This window comes from Symphodus melops (assembly GCF_947650265.1).
Source record: "Symphodus melops genome assembly, chromosome: 9".
Taxonomy (NCBI): domain Eukaryota; kingdom Metazoa; phylum Chordata; class Actinopteri; order Labriformes; family Labridae; genus Symphodus; species Symphodus melops.
In genome coordinates, this window is record NC_136699.1 from 5,284,123 (window position 1) to 5,301,647 (window position 17,525).

The 17,525-nt window shown below is 40.7% G+C and overlaps 1 protein-coding gene across 1 annotated transcript in view; it reads right to left on the minus strand.

Annotated features, from left to right (window-relative positions):
- The window catches only part of slc36a1 (solute carrier family 36 member 1), a 40,297-nt gene extending 22,995 nt beyond the window's left edge, over window positions 1-17,302 (minus strand). The window contains exons 1-10 of the mRNA XM_079352344.1: window positions 17,106-17,302; window positions 13,388-13,519; window positions 10,534-10,648; window positions 10,298-10,388; window positions 9,315-9,403; window positions 7,663-7,752; window positions 7,136-7,220; window positions 5,255-5,482; window positions 2,936-3,034; window positions 1,024-1,190 (exon numbers count right to left, since the gene is read on the minus strand). Coding sequence (XP_079208470.1) covers window positions 1,024-1,190; window positions 2,936-3,034; window positions 5,255-5,482; window positions 7,136-7,220; window positions 7,663-7,752; window positions 9,315-9,403; window positions 10,298-10,388; window positions 10,534-10,648; window positions 13,388-13,427 — 1,004 coding nt within the window. The 5' untranslated portion in view covers window positions 13,428-13,519; window positions 17,106-17,302. The remainder of the gene's footprint in view (window positions 1-1,023; window positions 1,191-2,935; window positions 3,035-5,254; window positions 5,483-7,135; window positions 7,221-7,662; window positions 7,753-9,314; window positions 9,404-10,297; window positions 10,389-10,533; window positions 10,649-13,387; window positions 13,520-17,105) is intronic.
- Between the last annotated feature and the right edge of the window lie 223 nt (window positions 17,303-17,525).

Sequence of the window (17,525 nt, forward strand, 5' to 3'; positions counted from 1 at the left end):
TTTCATTTATTTCATTGAAACCCAAAAAAAGGAGAGAAAAAAAACCCCACAACAAAACAAAACAAAACAAAGATTGAAAAAAAGGGCACAAAGAGAAACCTTGAAATAAAGAGCACACTTTCTGTCTCACTCCGACGTGTACATTGTTGTTCTTACAAGACGTTCAAGGTTGAAACACATGCGTCTCTATGCCGTGCAGCTTTTACGCTAAGCGCGGCAAAAATCAAAAAATTTAGAAGAGTCAGAGGAGAGGCGAGAGACAGCAGGGCATGATGGAAACAGAAGGGAGACACATTTCAACCCGCAGTGGCAGACAGATGAGAACACGCTGCAGCTCATTTTCTCTTTAGATGAAACACTAGAGCATGGTGAAGATTCAAGTTATTCACCAAGCATGTCAGAGAGCTTCCTAAAGAGTTCCTCAGAGAGAAGAAAGGTGAAACACAAACTATTAAAGCTCTATCACAGCTTCATATGAACATCAACTAGATAAAATGGGCTCCTTCAGTTATCAGCATGGTGAATAAACTATACTATAATATGTTATTAGAAAAGAACCAATTAGAAAAATATGCTAATGAAGCTACCTGTGCATCAGAATGGTTCAAGAGTTAATTGTTATTTTCCAAATGGACCGTCATCTTCCTGGGCCGGTGATCTTTAAAAACCATCGGCCCGGAGAGCTTACAGTCAACCCCTGACATCTCAAGCTCCAGATAATAATGAAGAATATTTCTCCTCGCTTCAACCATTCTGCTTTTACAAAAAGCCAAACTCTTTTGTATTGCTTGTATTTACTCATTTTGTTTTTTTCATCAGAAACAATCTGAAAGTGGACACGAACACATGCCATTTTCTCCTCTGCTTGAATTCTTCTTGAAAGTCCTCCTAACTGCTCCTCTCAGTTTGCACCTCAGGAGCTCTTAAGACGCTTAGTGAATAACTTTTAGTTACCAGGAACAAGCCTTTGAATCAGAAGGAAGCTTTCTGAATACGGCCCCAGGGACATGGCTGTGATCTTACCAGCAGTTTGGCAGGTTGAGAGTGATGCTCCCTCCGATGTGCTCTCCAAAGCACATGTATCCTATGGTGCCCAGGCTGATGTAGAGGAACGTGACGATGCCCATCCCAAGATACAGAACGGGGATGAATCTCTGAGGCCTCTGCATCTTGTTCTCAAGGGGAAGAACCTGCAGAGCACACAGAGGAAGAGACACGACCACGCTGTTAACCGCACAATGGACCAAAGGAACGAGTCATTTGTGGGTCACCCTCTTCAAAGTGTCTTTAAGAGTTCCTGTGAGCTTTTCATTTTGAAAATGTCACTTCCTCTCAGACTGCCATGTCTTGATTTTGGGCCCAATAATGAAGGCTAAATTTAGGTTGACATTTCAACATACGAGAAAGTTCAGTGTTCCCTCAGCCGTCTGGACGATGTTAAGAGAATACAAATGAGAGCACTCCTGCAGACAAATCCGATCAGTGTGTCTGACCATATTAAAAACAGTTCATGTTGTAGACAGTTTCCCACAGCTTGGCGCTAAAGTTTTAACTTGCTCCCTTAGCTAATGTTTGATAGTTTGCTTCAACAGTTTTTGATCTCTTGAATGTAGAACAACAGAAACGTTTCCTGCATTTTAACGACCATGCCGGGGCCAAATATGCTGAGAGACGAGCAACAACCTCCAGTTATTAGGCCGTCTGCTGATCACTGAGATGGATGGATTCTTCCGGATGCATTTCATGTGAAGCTGGAGTACAGTGTGATGCATGCTAATGGATAATTTCTACTGTCTCCACATGATTATGAGAAATACGTTTGTAACGGTCAGGATGACGACAACCTGCCAACACATTTTAATGATGCCTGAACAACATGACGGATGACACTTTAGAGCGAAGGATGTGAAACTCAGTTTAAAAGGTGAGCATCACTCTCCTGTATGGTTTTGAATTCATAATGAGCACCCATGCATACAGCTCCACTCGAAGACCAAACATGATTGGCCAACGCACGTCCAGCTTTTTTTAGTTTAAAGTACTTGTGTCTAATGACCTTTTTAAACTCATATATGATGTATCTGAATATATTATCTGCATTAGGATTAGACATTTGGATGAAAAAAAGGAATCATGATCATAGTGTAGCTATCTGTCATTATGATGTGCCCAGAAAAATCACATTAATTATTATTCTGAAAATAAAGAAGGAAGGAGAAAAAAAAAGATGGAGGAGCAAAGATGAACGATAAGAAAAAAACAATGAGTAGGAGAAGATGAAGAAGAACAAGAAGAAAAAACACTGATGACAATAAAAAGAGAAAAAGAACCACATCAAGGGAAAAATGAATGTTGATAAAGACTACGAGGTACGGGAAGAAAAGGAAGAAGATGACGATGAAAGTGAAGATGAATGAGTAAAAGAAGAAGAAAAAAAGAAGACCGAAGGAAGAAGAAAATGAGAATAAAACAAAAACAAGAAGAAGAAAAAAAAGAAGAAAAGGAAATGAGTGAAACTTATAATGGATCGATCAAGAAGGAGAAAAAGAAGAAGCAGGTCAAGAGGGGAAATGCAAACTGAGGAGACGTGACAAACATGTTGATGAAGAAGAACAAAGAGAAGAAGAAAGGCTTTTTTTTGTTTTTTTTGATGTGATTGATTTCCTAGATGTTCTCGGTTGCTGCTCTATAGTTTCTCCTGGGAGCAGCTTCATAGGTTCTTTCAGCTTCTCTTTGTTTCTACTCTGTATGACACAAACCTCCTCCCAAAAGACCAGCAGAACCCTGCTCTCACACCAAAGGCCTCCCAGCCACGATCCAAAGAAAGACCTTGTTCAATAAAGAACTGCTAAACTCTTGGTGTTGTGCTTGTATTCTTTATATAACAGAAATATCCAATGTCATGGGGTTGAGTTCTCATTGGTCGGTCACGTACCACTCCGATCCCTTCAAAGGCGAAGATAGCCGTCCCGAAGAAGAGAGGGTAGTCTTTAGCTCTTCCCACCTTCGGTAGGTCGATGGGGTAGTGGATGTTCTGTAGGGGAGACAAGAAGAAACTTTAACACTTACTGTTTTGTTTCTGAATAGCTGTCTACTACTAGCTAGTCTAGATGTCTTAAATCTCTGTGAACAAAGAACAGAAACGTTTCCTTTAATTTTATGATATGAACAGCTCTCACAGCCTGGATTAATATGACAAACGCTCATCAGGAAGCAGTTTCTGGTTTGCTGGAAAAAGAGAGTGGAAGACTTCTGGAAAAGAGGGAATACAATGGAACAGGTGGGCATCAAAAAACATTTGTTTAACTCACAGCGCCATGATTCGACATATTAAACTCTCCTACTAACTGGTTTGGATTAACACAAAAGAAACTTCTTTTTAAGTGTGTTTTTAAAAGCTAGCATCCCAAACGTTTAAAATGATCCTCTCAGAGTTTAAATGAACTGTCGGCTTTAAAATGTTTATCCTGCTGTTCCACGTTGCAGCCCTTCAATGTATTTTTGTTGTTGGACTTCAAATCAGAGAAAGAAGCTGCTCCAAGTGGAGCAACAGAAGTGAAGTGAAGTATTTAATGTACTGTATGTGTGTAGTTGTAAGACCCTGAGTCCGCCGAGCCTTTTCTCTTCTGTTCTCAGTAATCGGAGAGCGCTGGAAGCTGCTGCCTGGAGAAAAGAGGCAGGGACCTGAGTCTTTTGTGTGACCGCTCCGAACACGCAATTAGAAAAACGTTTGTTTGTATTTGTTCATATGAATCTGCTTTATTATGTTTCAATTCCACAAGGTGTATTCTGTTTTCATTGCAAGGAATATAAACTTGAAAATATATGAAAGCAAACTTAAGCATGTGTTAATAATCTGAATTTTTATAACTGACTAAACATCTGGTTTTCTTTTGACACCAGGATTGCAATATTGTAATAAATATCCTGATTAATTAGTATACAAAGTTCTCATGATCATACTTCAGCCGAAGTCCAAACTAAGTGAATGTTTCAGGGCAGGATGAGTGGAGCTGCTGACAATGACTCTGCTTTAATGCTCTTTATGATTTCACTTCGGATGGCCATCTTTCATATTCCTCTTAAAATGAAGGTCAGCAGGATGGGCCAACACCTTAAAGCCAGGATGTAGAGTCATTAAAATGAAATTGAAGCAGACGGGTAAGAAGCACATTAATATCTGCAGAGCTTGAACCCAAAAAGACGAATCAAATCAAACAGAGCAAGATAAAGAGAGCGATTCCAAAAGTTTGGAGTCATGCGTGGAGCCTTTTAGCTCCAGTTTTCTAAAAAAAAAAAACCTCCCCCAGCTCAGGTGATCCATCAGCCCCAGAAAAAACACACCGGCCACATAGATCACTTAGTGCTAAATCTTTGGACCCTTTCTGATGCAAGAAATTGCTTCTTTTTCCTTTTTCTTTTTTTTTTCTAAGGCAAGGCCGTTTCTCTGGGAACACGACTGCTATATATATCCATAAAAGCCAGACGCTGCATGATGAAATACTCCATAACAGGAAACCAGGTAATCTGCAGTCTCTGTCACTATCACTTGTCCTGTTATCCATAACAACCAACAACCCGGGGATCCAATCAGCAGAGAGGAAACAGAGAGAAGGATAATAATGCACAGAGAGGGAGAACTGGCGCTTTAAGTGGGCTACTCGTAAAAGAAAGTGGAGAAAAGGTGAAATTAGATCACTGCTGGGATTACGTGTTTATAGATTATAGTCCTGCTGCACATGCTAAATCTCTACCTTAACCACCACTGTCTTCAATACACTGTGTGCTGTGCAGGAATAGCAGAGGTTCTGTGCATGTACTTTATGTGGACAAACAAATATTCTGCACGTGTTACGCCCATCCAGATGTTTCTCTGAATCTAACAGGGACACTGTTCTTTCATTTTTCTCGACCAGAATCTAAACTCTGGATGGGTAATGTGTTCCTGCATGCATTAGATGAAGTGATGTGCATGACAAAGACAAACCCCATGGTTAAACCCCAGAGCAGCAGAAAACAATCGCTATTCTTTGTGCTCTGTATTTGTGATCTTCTTATCTCTAACTGTATTGAATTGAAGTTCTTGGATTGAAGTCTTTGATGCTGCCTCATCAACACTGATATTTCCTCTACTACTGTGAGTTCAATGTGATCATAAGCAAACGTTCCAGAGCAGTCAGTAAATCTCTGAATTTAAAAAAAATAAAATAAAAAAAGGGGTTAAACTGAGAAAGAGAATAAATCTGGTGTTTACGGTCAGAGAGTAGAAGTAGATGAGGATCAGGCTGGCCGTCATGACCAGGTTCGCCATCAGGGAGAGAGGAGCCAGGTACTTCAGGTTGGGGGTGAAGACCAGTAGGATGAAGAAGGGCAGGAAGCAGAGCATGTAGAGACGGGAGTCGAAGCTGGGCACCAGGATCTGCGTCTGGTTGGTGAGGTTCATGTGGCAGCTGAAGGTGGTGGCGTTGGCTGCTTCAACCACCTGGAAAAGACGGAGGGGGGGAAAAAAGAATCTATTACATTGAAAGAAAGAGGGTAACCTTTTAGTATTGTCACTGCTGGGACTCAAATATTCCTCAGCCAGGACGGGTCTTTAAAAATCACAACAGAGACGGATTATTCAATGTCAAGCAACTCAAGTGATTTGTAATTTTGTTTGCATGTTCTTCAGAGATTCATGTCAATATAAACTGTCATCAGATGATATTGATGATGTTTCACCACAGTATTTTAATTACAGTGATTCTAAATGTTAGGTGCGTTTACTTCCAAGAGTATCTAATAAAGTTGGTACACTTTGTTTTGTTTAGACAGAAAATGAGAGTATTCAATTATGCCAGGTAAAGTTCATGTTGTAGCGTAAGAAAAGAGACCACCAGAGTAGACGGATGCTACCATCTAGTGGTCAAAAAACTGCAACACAAAGAAGGACTCTCGCCAGGAAAACTCTTTGATCAATGGTGGAAATTCAGAGAGCAGATCAAATTCAAGCACAGAAAGACGACACGCAGACCGAGCTCTCAGTCTGACCAAGCTGTGCTCTAAACGTACATTTCTGGAATATTAGAGTACTGCAGTGTGTGAGCTATGTTTGTCTTTGATCACATGTGAAAAAGTTTACTGTGAGGCATTTGAGTCAGTGACAAAAACAGTTAAAGTCTTGGATCTATAACGCAGGATCAATAGACGGGGGATGAGTTCACCGGTCAAAGGTCGCACAGCAAGCAAAGACAAATAACAGCGAGTGGAGGGAATGTTTGAGCCGGAGAAATAAAAACATAGTTCTTCTCGTGTGGAGTTCGTAAACCATGCACACACTGAAACTACACTGAAGCTGTGTCTGAGTGAATACACAGAATTATTCTACTTCAATTAAAGCAGGAGTTTGGCGTCAATGAGATTAAAAACAACAGATAACAAAATGGAAAAAAAAAACAAACATCTAAAGTCAGAAGTTATTAAGAATTATTTTAGTTCTATTCTGAGAAATCTGTTCTTGTAGAGTGGAAGTATTTGCTCTCAAGAAGAGAAGGGGGAGCATGAAGCCTCTTTGACCCATTAGAAATGTCATACCAACTAAATAACCCTCCTGCACATCCGTACTGAGCTGATTCCACAAGTCCACATTCAGAGAATTCACAGATTTGCTCTGATTTCTAGAGCTGAGCAGGTAAAAGGTAAGACGACACAGTGACCTCTACCCGATGTACTGTTGTCACATCAAACAAGACCCCCGACACACAACCAACCACTATTAGACAACATGTAAACCATGGAATGGTCAATATGGGAAGCTCAATAAACCGTGTCAATTACAGAGAAACTCAGTAATTCACGTCATTGAGTTGCAATTTAAAACATTTTCAGCATCTTAATTATTGAAAGGTACAGAAGATTGTTTGAGTCTGCAGCTGCAGATAGAGATTTGATGGTTGCAATGTCATTTAGCAGGAATCATTTTTGGCTTCAAGAAGTACAGTGCAGCCATTACTGCCTGTGATTGGCTGCAGGCCAAAGGAATCTTCGAGAGCAATACCAAAACGTACTGATTATATATAAGCAAGAAATGCCCAGTTTTATCACAATGTGTGTGTGTGTGTGTGTGTGTGTGTGTGTGTGTGTGTGTGATCATGACCTGCTTGATGTTGTCGCTGAGGAAGACAAAGTAGACGCAGCAGAAGCCGAGCTGGGTGATGATTAGAAACAAGTTGACGATCTGTCTGTGTGAAGCAAAAAAAAGAGAGAAGAGGTCAGACAAATGGGTGACAAGTGTTTCTGTATGGTGGTCTTTATTTATGGAAACTTTATTTTGAAGTGCCACATAAATTGAATTCAGTATTTTATTTTGAAACAAAGGTTTTTGTACAAATCGAAAACTTTCTGAAGTTTAAAACTTTTTCAACTGGCCATATAAAGATCTTCTTCTTTTTATTAATTCTTATTGCACAGTTCAATGTTTTGCATTGACTGTATTTTAAAGAGGGAGATCCTCTGAAACTATCACATCTCTTCACTGAACTGGGGCACTGGTGAACATAAAGGTTTATAATTATTTGTCAAAAAGAAAACACAAGACAACTTTAAATGGGGTTTAAAAACGACGTTAGCCAAGCTGTTTTCTTATATAAACGGGATCAGAAGCAGGTGAAATATTTGTCTTACTTTCCCAACTGCGACTGTCTCCTCAGCCATGAAACGTTTTCCATCCCATACTGCACCGCTTCGCCGTACGTCAGAAACGGCCGGCTCATTCTGGAGCGAAACACAAAGTCACGTTTTTCAGTTCACATCTCATTTTGTCTGTTTCGATGGAATTACATCATGCAGCTCCTGACATGGCCACTGGAGGCTCCTCTTAAACTGAGGTAAACCCACAGAGACCCGCGTTAAAAAGCCAATCTCTATAGCAGTGAAGACCACGGCCCTTTGAAATACACAGATGTTAATAATAAATATACTTATAACATGTTTTTATTCTTCTATGCATGAAATGAAAAGTTGCAGGAAACCCTCAGCACAAACAAAGTAAGCATAACAACAATGAAATGAAATATGTGGCTATAAATAAATATCCTTGCGAGTAGTGTTGTCAGAAAATTCAACCAGTGAATCCTGCACGTCTGAGAGTGAAGAAGAGGATGTGAAACATCAGCTCTGCAATAAAGAAATCTATGAAACAGGAAGAGCTCAATCTAAAAGCTTGCTCTCTCTATTTCTCTGTGTTTTTCTCGAGGTGGAGTACAAGTACAGTTGAATCTATTTCTGCAGGCCTGGTCATTCATGCTCTCTATCTGCCTAATCCTCTTTAGTGTCGCAGGGCACTGCTTGCGTATGTTCCTGCATGAACAGGGCAAAGGGTGGGACGGAGACACTTTAAAAGCACCACCCACTGAAGCTCACACTAAAGGAGCTCTGAGAACACGCTGAAGTGCACAAGTGTGTGATAATCACCTCAATCACAGCTGTAAAACAGATAATGGATCATTTGAGGAGTTTACTGCCTCAGTTATATAATCTGTAGGCTTTAAATTTGACTTGTGACAACATTTACTGCTGGAGCTGATAACAGGTCAGCTTCATTATCACTGAGCAACGCTCCAAACCTCAGTGTCCATATGCTGCTCGTTACAGAGGAGGGAGAGGAGAGTGGAGAGAGACACACACCTAAGTCGAGTTTAATCTGTCTGTGACAACACACAGTCACTGCTGGCACAGCGGACAGCCAAGTACACACATGACCAGAAGCCATTGCTTTTACTACAGGGCATACACTTTCAGATAAGAACCTAGCACCCAGAGGCCACACCAGTGGACGACACACTGTCCCACCTGACTGAGTCATAGCAGGCCATTGTGACATTCATCAATAATAATAATAATAATAATAATATGCTATATTTGTATAGCACCTGTTATACAAGTATACAGCTCAAAGTGCTTTCCAGAGAGATAAACATCAAGAGATTAATAAATACATCATGAAATACATGTTTACAGTGTATCATGACAAACACAAATATCATGAATATTATATGATAATCCCTGTGAGAACGTCACAGGACTGCTGGAGAAAGCACTGTTTGCTTTAGAGAAAGAGGCCGCTTGTTGCTGTATTGCATTTTGCTCCATTAAAACTGATGTGCGCAGGATGTCCCGTTTGTGTTTGTGAGGAGGCGTCGGCTTTATTTACGTCTGACATTTCGGTGACATTTCTCTCCGCTTAGCCTGCTGCTAGTCACTTAAACGAACAGAATGTATTTCCAACAGTTGTTTACTCAGTATGTTAATTAAGTGTGGCTTCATTTCTTTCTTACTTTGCACCAAGGTGGTGAGAACACTGGACCAGCATCCTCATACAGTGGACTGCTATGACCCCCATACACAGCAGGCTGACAGGTCCGAGCTGGAGAGAGGGACAGAAAGGAGAAAAATGTAACCGGCCAAAACATCATCTGCAGCCAAAACTGTTTGTACAGTAGATTCTCAGGTTGTCACGATACCAACATTTGAAACTAGATAAAAGTCTAGTAAAAAAACAAACAATATGAATACATGTCTCCATGCTAAAAAGTCAAAGCTACATAATATCGGTGGATGTTTGTTTTTAACAACTGACAATGGCAAGCAAACAACTTCAGCAATAATAATTCATTCAATTCAATCAAATAAAATGCACTGACCCTGACACATGATGTCGCTATGACAACGAGCCGCCCATCACGTTAACTGTTATGACACTGCTCACTCCTTTTAATACTCATACATCAATTCAAGCTCTCTTTAAGAGATCAAACTAAATACGTTGGACTGTTTGGTTAAAATCATTCCCAAGACTGAAATAAGAGAGATGCTGTCTCTCCGGCCCTCCATCAGAGTTATGAAACACTTACAGAGCAGTGGAAGTCTAAACCAGGAAGTTCAGCACAATGACGTCCGTTCTTCTATTTTAGGGCACTGTGGGAACAGATGCTCTCTATCATGTCACACTTCCAACCTGTCTCACTGCTTTGACTACAATCTCTCGCTTCGGTGCCACATGGAAATGTTTCGCACCTCGACCACAGATGTGGACACGACGCTCCAGGAACATCAGAGCTACATGTGAAAAATGTAATTAAGACTGATATAAGCGACGCTGCTTAAGAGCATGTTTATTAGACAAAACACAAGACAGACAGGGAGGGCTGCTCGATCAAGCCTGAATACATCTGTGTTTGATCAGAACATCTGACAGGAGCTGGAGCAGAATCTAATACTGAGTGACCCGACATGATCAGATAATAAACTGTGTACTCACCACCAGACCTGCATTCTTAACAGCCAGAGGCAGACCCAGCAGCCCCGTGCCAATGTTCCCTTTCAACAAGTGGATAAGAGTCTGACAAAAACTGTCCAAGGAAAAGAAAAGAACAAACATCTGCTTGTTAAGACCAGATCACCTCTGTTCATATTACATTTCCGTCTCGTTTCAGAGACTCTCCGTTGTGACCGACTGCTTCCTGTCAAGTAAGTATGAAGAGTTTGAAAACTTACGACGTCCCCGTCTGTTCACCAATCCTCTCGTAGTTACGCTGAGGTCTGGAAGGTCCCGGGGGAGAAGGACAGAGAGCATCCATTTCTGATGGATTTTGGTCGGAGAACAAAGAACCTGCAAAGAGGGAAACAGGAGAATACATGAGGTAAAGCATTGTGCTGCAGGCTGTGATGATGAAATGCATTGTATGCAAACAGTGGCTGCACAAAAGAGATCCAAGACGAATTCTACTCGAGGTTATTTCATCTCCTTAAATGTTGGCTGTTTTTTAACAAGACAGAAATGCAATTAAAAGAAACACGTTAGAAATAAATCATGTAACAGCTTCTGAAAACAAAGTGATAAACACATACATAATGAATAATATGTACATGTATGCAGTTATTAGTCCATCAATCCAAACTGATATTTGCTAAAGGCAGTTGCTGAAACAGAAACCACCTCTGCCATAAAACTCTTGATTGTCCCATATTCCACTGACATGTTCCTGTTTGACTCTGGATGTCTTTTTCATAACCGACAGAGAGTCTATGAACTAAATGCAATGAAAATAAGTCAAACGTATTTACTTTGAAGCTACTGTTTCCCTTCTAATGAAACCTTTTTGCTGTCTTGTCTTCAGCTCACATGTGGTACGAGCTCACTCAGTGTTACTTTGTTTTTGCTCTTCGGTCTAACTGTGCTACAGGCAAAACACCAATCAAAACACATCTTGTGACAAAGCTTCTCCTTACAACCTGCTGACAGTAATAAACACACGACTGCTTTTAGGTACAGCTGTCTATCATGAAATTAATTCAAAACAAACGTCATGGACTAAAACAAAAGCTCTGCTGCTGTCGTCGTCGGCTCCGGAGGCTTGTTCAATGAGCTGACACGCGGCAGCTCAGGCGGCTGGCTTCAGTGGAATTTACTTCAGCCTCTTGTGACTCTTGTTACCCTTTAACCATCAGAGAGGAACTGAGGGGCATATTCCAGTGAAGGAGTGATGAAGAGGAGAGCGTTCATGGTTGCATCAGCAGGCTAAATGTCTGCTCAGTGTGTGAAAACGATCAGTGAAATGAAACTCGTCTTTAAATCACAAAGCTCTGTGTTTGAAAATCTCTCAGCTGAGCGCCACATTGATACCTCTCCTAACAACTGCACAACAAACCCTGATGTACAAAGACAGGGTGTTCACTTTAAATCTCAGCACAGCATGCATACGCCATACATACTATTAATATGTATCTGAAGATGACTCATTAGGTAATCTCTCTGATCAGGAGAAAAACATCCTTCAACGAATTTGTTCACCGTGCAATAGAATGATTGGTGTCAGCCTGACAGACCTGGAAGATATCTACAGTGATAGGCTCCTGTCACGCGCCCTCAGCGTCACCAGGGTCCCCACAGGTCTTCCTGCTGCCGCTCTCTTCGTTCCTCTTCCCTCAGGCAGAAGGTGTCGCTCTATTAAATACACCTGTCATGCAAACAGGCGTTTATGATCTACAGGTATGTTTCTCATGTGGCTCGACCGTCTCTCTTCTTTTTTTTTTTCCCTTTTTGATCTATATTTATATTTTCTACCTTTAAAACTTACTGTTCTGCGTCGTTGTCCAGTTGCACTGTTTACCTCTTGCCTATGCTTTCCAATGTGGTTTCTGCAAATGGCAATAAACTGATCTGAAATGGTAAAAGACATGGCTGAGCCGAGCCTGACCTACCTAACAGATCATCAAACAGAGCGCTGGTGAGCTGTAAGTAGCGGGGAGCGTCAGTCCAGTAAATCCAAACACAGGTCCCGGAGAGTGCAGGGAGTTAATTAAGGGTTGCACGTCTGCATGATGGAGTTATAAACCCACAAGATGACTTTCTGCTTTGGAGCTGGAAAGGTAAATGTTTGCAGGCTGTGTTTTACCGACACACACAGGCGTGGCTAAAATAAACTGTTCTCTGTAACAGTACACATTACAAGTTAAAGATATTTGAGTAAAGCTGGGCCTACTGTATGACTTTAGGTTCAGACACCATTTGTGGCGTGGTTTGTTGAGTCACAGCTGCTCCCGACCAATCATACGATTTTTTGTTATATTGAAGGATAGTCGCAGAGAAGAGCTGATCTTGTTTGGGGGATTATTGTATAGAGAGGGGAGGGGGGACAGTGGGTGTGTATAGCGGGTGTGTATTGTAACCAATGTCTTGTGTCCTGCCTGTCTGTATACTGCTACTGGATGCCCTGAATTTCCCTCGGGATCAATAAAGTATCTATCTATCTATCTATCTATCATCCCCTAACTTTAAGAACTTTTTTTCCTGATTGGGCCTGCAAAAACTAACAGACAATCACCATGGCAACGGCAGGAATGCCTGTTTAATATGTCATCCCCCTCCTATCAGACCTCCAGCTGAGAGGGAATTACGTGTTATTGTGTGTGTGCGTGTGTGTGTGTGTGTGTGTGTGTGTGTGTGTGTGTATTTGAGCCGTGCATTGGGGGAAACATAGATTTGACTTCAAACTCCGTCTGAGTTTGCCTTTGACCACTGTGAACGCATCGCAATCCAATGTGCGAGTTCTCAAGTTGTGCCGGACAATCCGGGAATTCCACAGAGACTTTTCAACAACAAATAACTTTTTGGAGAAAATGTACATTAATCAAAGTGTGTTTTTCATCTTGTTGTGACATCCTGCACAATGAATTACACATTAAAGCTGCTTTGATAATTCTCTGTCAAACAGCCAACTAGGCCTACATATAATCCCCCTGAGTCTACTTTAGATTAGGATGGACAGAAAGTGTGGGCCATACCCACAGTCCTTGTTGTCCTCATTACGATGCATAGACAAAAAACGGGGCACAGTGTTTGACATACCGTCAGCTCTGACGTCAACATCGCTGGACGCGCTCATCATGTTGGGACGGGTTGTCGGCTGGGTGTCGTCTCCCCCAGCCTCACAGATCGTAGCGCTCCGAGGTCAAAGAGTCCAGCATCGACAGCTTTTCACTACAGAAACAAATCAATGAGTGGAAGAGGCAACAACATCAACTTAAAGTAATTCAGTGAAGGGGACGTACACCGGAGGAGCTTCATGGCTCTTAGTAAACTGCTTCTTTGATTCAGTTGTTAGTATTTGTAAATTAAAGTATTTTATCCATTTGTTGTTGTTGTTTTTTTAATCAGCTTAATAATGCTGTTTTCATCAGAAAAGAAAGAGTATATTAAGTAAGTAATAATATGTATTCCCATCGTGAAAGAGTACATCAATAAACAGATTCCAATCCCCAAAGATAAATAAAGAGTTTCCTAATCCCTCGTTCTCATCCAGCCGTTGTTTCTGTATTTTTCTTATTGATAGAATGTCCTCATGTTTGTCATTTTCTGTCCGTCCCTTCAAGGCTTCTTATAATGGACATCAAATCAGGCGTAATAAAACCCCAGATGTTTGTTTTCAAGGAAGTACTAAGAAATGTTCCAAAGACCGGATTAAGCTCCTTGAATATGAGAAGTTTTTCTCAGCATTATGAGGCAAAAAGAATATTCTTAATGCCTGGAGGAAAGTAAGGATTTTGAAGATCTTAACCTGAACTCGGTTAAAAATGTGTTTTCAGGGTTTAATGCAGCAGGACTGTATCAGCGAGCAGGGAGGAAAGCTTCACCCTCACTGCTCTGCTAATAAAAACAAGTCTTCATAATAAAATTAATAATAATAATTAATAAACTCTTTTTAGCAAAGGTGTTTTGGGATTATAAGGGAAAGATCTAGAAGAGACTCAGTGAGCGTGGAGAGTGTCCGACTGACAGCCCAGGTGTGTGACAAGGTTTTTATAATCTACTGTATGTTGTCGTAGCTTCTTTTTTTTCTGGAAAGGATTTGTGTGATTTTGAGGGGAATCTTATCTGAATGGAGGAAAAGACAAAGTTTGCAGAAGAATATATAGTGATCAAGGCTGATCAAGGCTGTGGCAGCTTATGGACTGACAGGCTGAGGTGCTGGATGGTCTCTACAGCCAGCTTAGTCACAGTGTTACGTAAAAGCACCGACAGCGTTTGTGTGAGAAGGTCTTCATAACCTGCTGAGTGTTGTTGGAGCTTCTTGTTCTAAATCAAACTCGGATCTGTTTGCAAACTTTACTGTCCACTTGCTCAGCAGAACCTGAGAAACAGGACGGTCTGCGTTTAGACAAAAAAAAAAACAAGACTTTTTCTCCTCAAACAAAACGGCCTTTAAAAGCCTCTGAGTTTCTCCTGAATCAGCCCGACCCTGAACTACAAGGCCTCTCAAGTGTCAAAAAGGAGAAGACCAGGGAAGAAGTGTGACTTCCACATTAACTACAATGGAACTGAAGGCAGGCTAAAGGGCTCAAATTACAAGCCCCATCAGCTAGTTTAACCACTGTGTCATGAGAAGACCAAACTGAAGTAACCACCCTGACGATGCAGATAGCAAACAGACTGCACAGATATAGCAGCACTTTAAACAGAAAGATTTCACAGTCAAAGAAGTGTTCAAACATACAAATAAAAATATGCTGAAGGGTCTTTTACAACATTTCAATCTGCAATACTAACAAGCGTTACATGAGTTAACATAAGCTGACTACATCGTTCCCATATGGAAAGAGTGATGCTACTTGGGAAAGTAAATTATTTGGAGCTGAAATGTTGTCTTAAAACATAGAAAATAGACATTTAAAGGTGGGTATAATATGGATTCAGTGAGGATGTGAGTCGATTCGGTTCGGTGCTCTCATGTTATTAAGAAGGGCAGGTTGTTCACAGTTTGCTAATTCAGATATATTTTCAATGATACTATGAGACACTTTGTTTTAGTTGTGTGTTTATCAAAGCTGCAGGAAACAGTTAGCGTTGACATTTCCTGTATTTTTCTTTTCAAGGACAGAAGTAAAAATATCTGGAACTTTTTTACAAATTCACCATCTTGGGTGTTTGGTTGTGATCAGCATGTTTTAGAACTGAATCCCTGCAATATGGGGCTGCTTGTGGTAAGGCTACCAGAAACTGTAAAGAAGCAGAAACTCAATTTGAAAATTCACATTCAAAATCTCTTTGCTTCAGGTTTGTTTTTTTAAAGCTGCTGTAAAGTCAGGCGTTTCAGCCTGCAACAGTCTCACAAACAAAAGCCTGCAAAATGGTGAAGGGACTAAATTCAACACCTGCCAAATACTCCCTGAAGCAGCAAATCCTCACACCTCCGAGTTAGGAACCGTATCTCATTAGATGTCTTTGCTTGAAAAATATTAAACCAACGCATCTTTAAAAGAGTAAATCTTTATACAAGGGCAAACGGTAGCTGCCTGTCATCCATCGTGAAGCTAGAGTGATATCTCACATTGAACATGATTGAATTTATTTTCGTGTCATGCACACAATGTGCCCAACACTTACGAGCTTACATTACAAAGTAACATTACAAAGTTGCAGTATCCTGGCACATTTCAACCTTGAATAACGTGTTCCCAGGGACGGGATTAAAAAAAAAAAAAAAAAACAAAGAAGAAGAAGAACATCCCTTATGTTATCGTACAATGAACAGTAAAACAAATAGAGAATCTAATTTTCAATTTCACTTGTAGATCACAAAGAGAATACTCGTTCTTCCTCTGGCATGGCATTAAACTTGCCGGTCTTTTTCATTTGCCCAAGACAAAGTTCCTGAGCGTAACTGTGCGCATAACAATAAATAGAAACTTAACAGTATTTGGCCACAATGTCTAGGTGGCCATGTAAACATTTATCTATGTTACATTAAAACATTTTGAATTTGGAAGGTTTCTACTGAACTATTGTGCACAAGAGTAAACCAGAAAGATAACTAGGCATTCTTCATATATTTAACTTATTTCAAGCAACAATGACCACATAAAAATCGTGACCTTTAGATTTAAAGAGATGACTATCTTTATTAACCAGCCAGGTAGTTAAATTAACCCACTGAGGTCAAGATCTCTTTCAAAAGGGTGACCAGGCCAAGAGGGCAGCAAACATTACATGTTTAAAAAACAATTATTGATAATTCATAGGATCTAGTGTTTGCAGATGATAAGTCAACACACAGCACATCCCTTGTTGTCCAAAAACTCTTCTGCCTTTATTTGTTTACCGGGAGGTTGTCCTTTCATGACAAACACTGCAGACACACACCGGATAAGCTCAATAATCGTAAAATATACAAAATATAAAAGCTGGTTTATACAAAGTCATCTTTGGATGGGAGGCGTGTGAGGGTCACTATCGCCTCGATGGTCAAGGAGCGATAAGACAGACAACCATCACTCAAACGAGACCTGACCGGGAAACGACACCGTCATCCGGGCTTATCTGTGCCGTGCTAAGAGAGCGCTTAAATCGGGTTGTGTACTTCTGAGAAAGGCTCCCACACATTGTGGAAGACAAGGCAGGGTGTTAAACACAATAACAAGCTTGCTATACATATTCGATAACCTGTTACTTGCTTGTTTGATTTGCTAGTCGCAGCAGCAGTTTAGCTTACGGTTTGTGGTCATCATTCAATAGAAGCAGACGTTAGCTAGCCATTTGTTCCGATGTACGTAACCCAACACCAACCAACCTGCTTTGGAGAAATGTCTGCCTTCTTGCTCGCACACCCTTGGTCTCAGACTGTTTTCACAAGAGGCTAACCTCGCCGCAGACCTCTTATTTTCATACTGTAGCCAGGAGACAGGAAGAGTACACTGCACCGATTGAAGGCAAAACAGCAGTCGTGTTCACGTGACCTCTTCGGGAACGAGTAACTGTGCGTTCAGGCGTTAAACAAATAATCGGAAAATAAAGCTCTTACTGAGGTAAAGAAAAAACACAAACAAAACTTTAAAAGTGTCGAAACATATCGGTGCCCTATCAGCCTAATGTGCGACCCAACATGGAACACAAGAGAGTAAGATTTTCATATAGGTTTACGTAATGCGTATTTACTTTTTGTCCAGGCGATTTGTTTTAGGATTTAATGAAGTTGTCAACTCAAGCAATT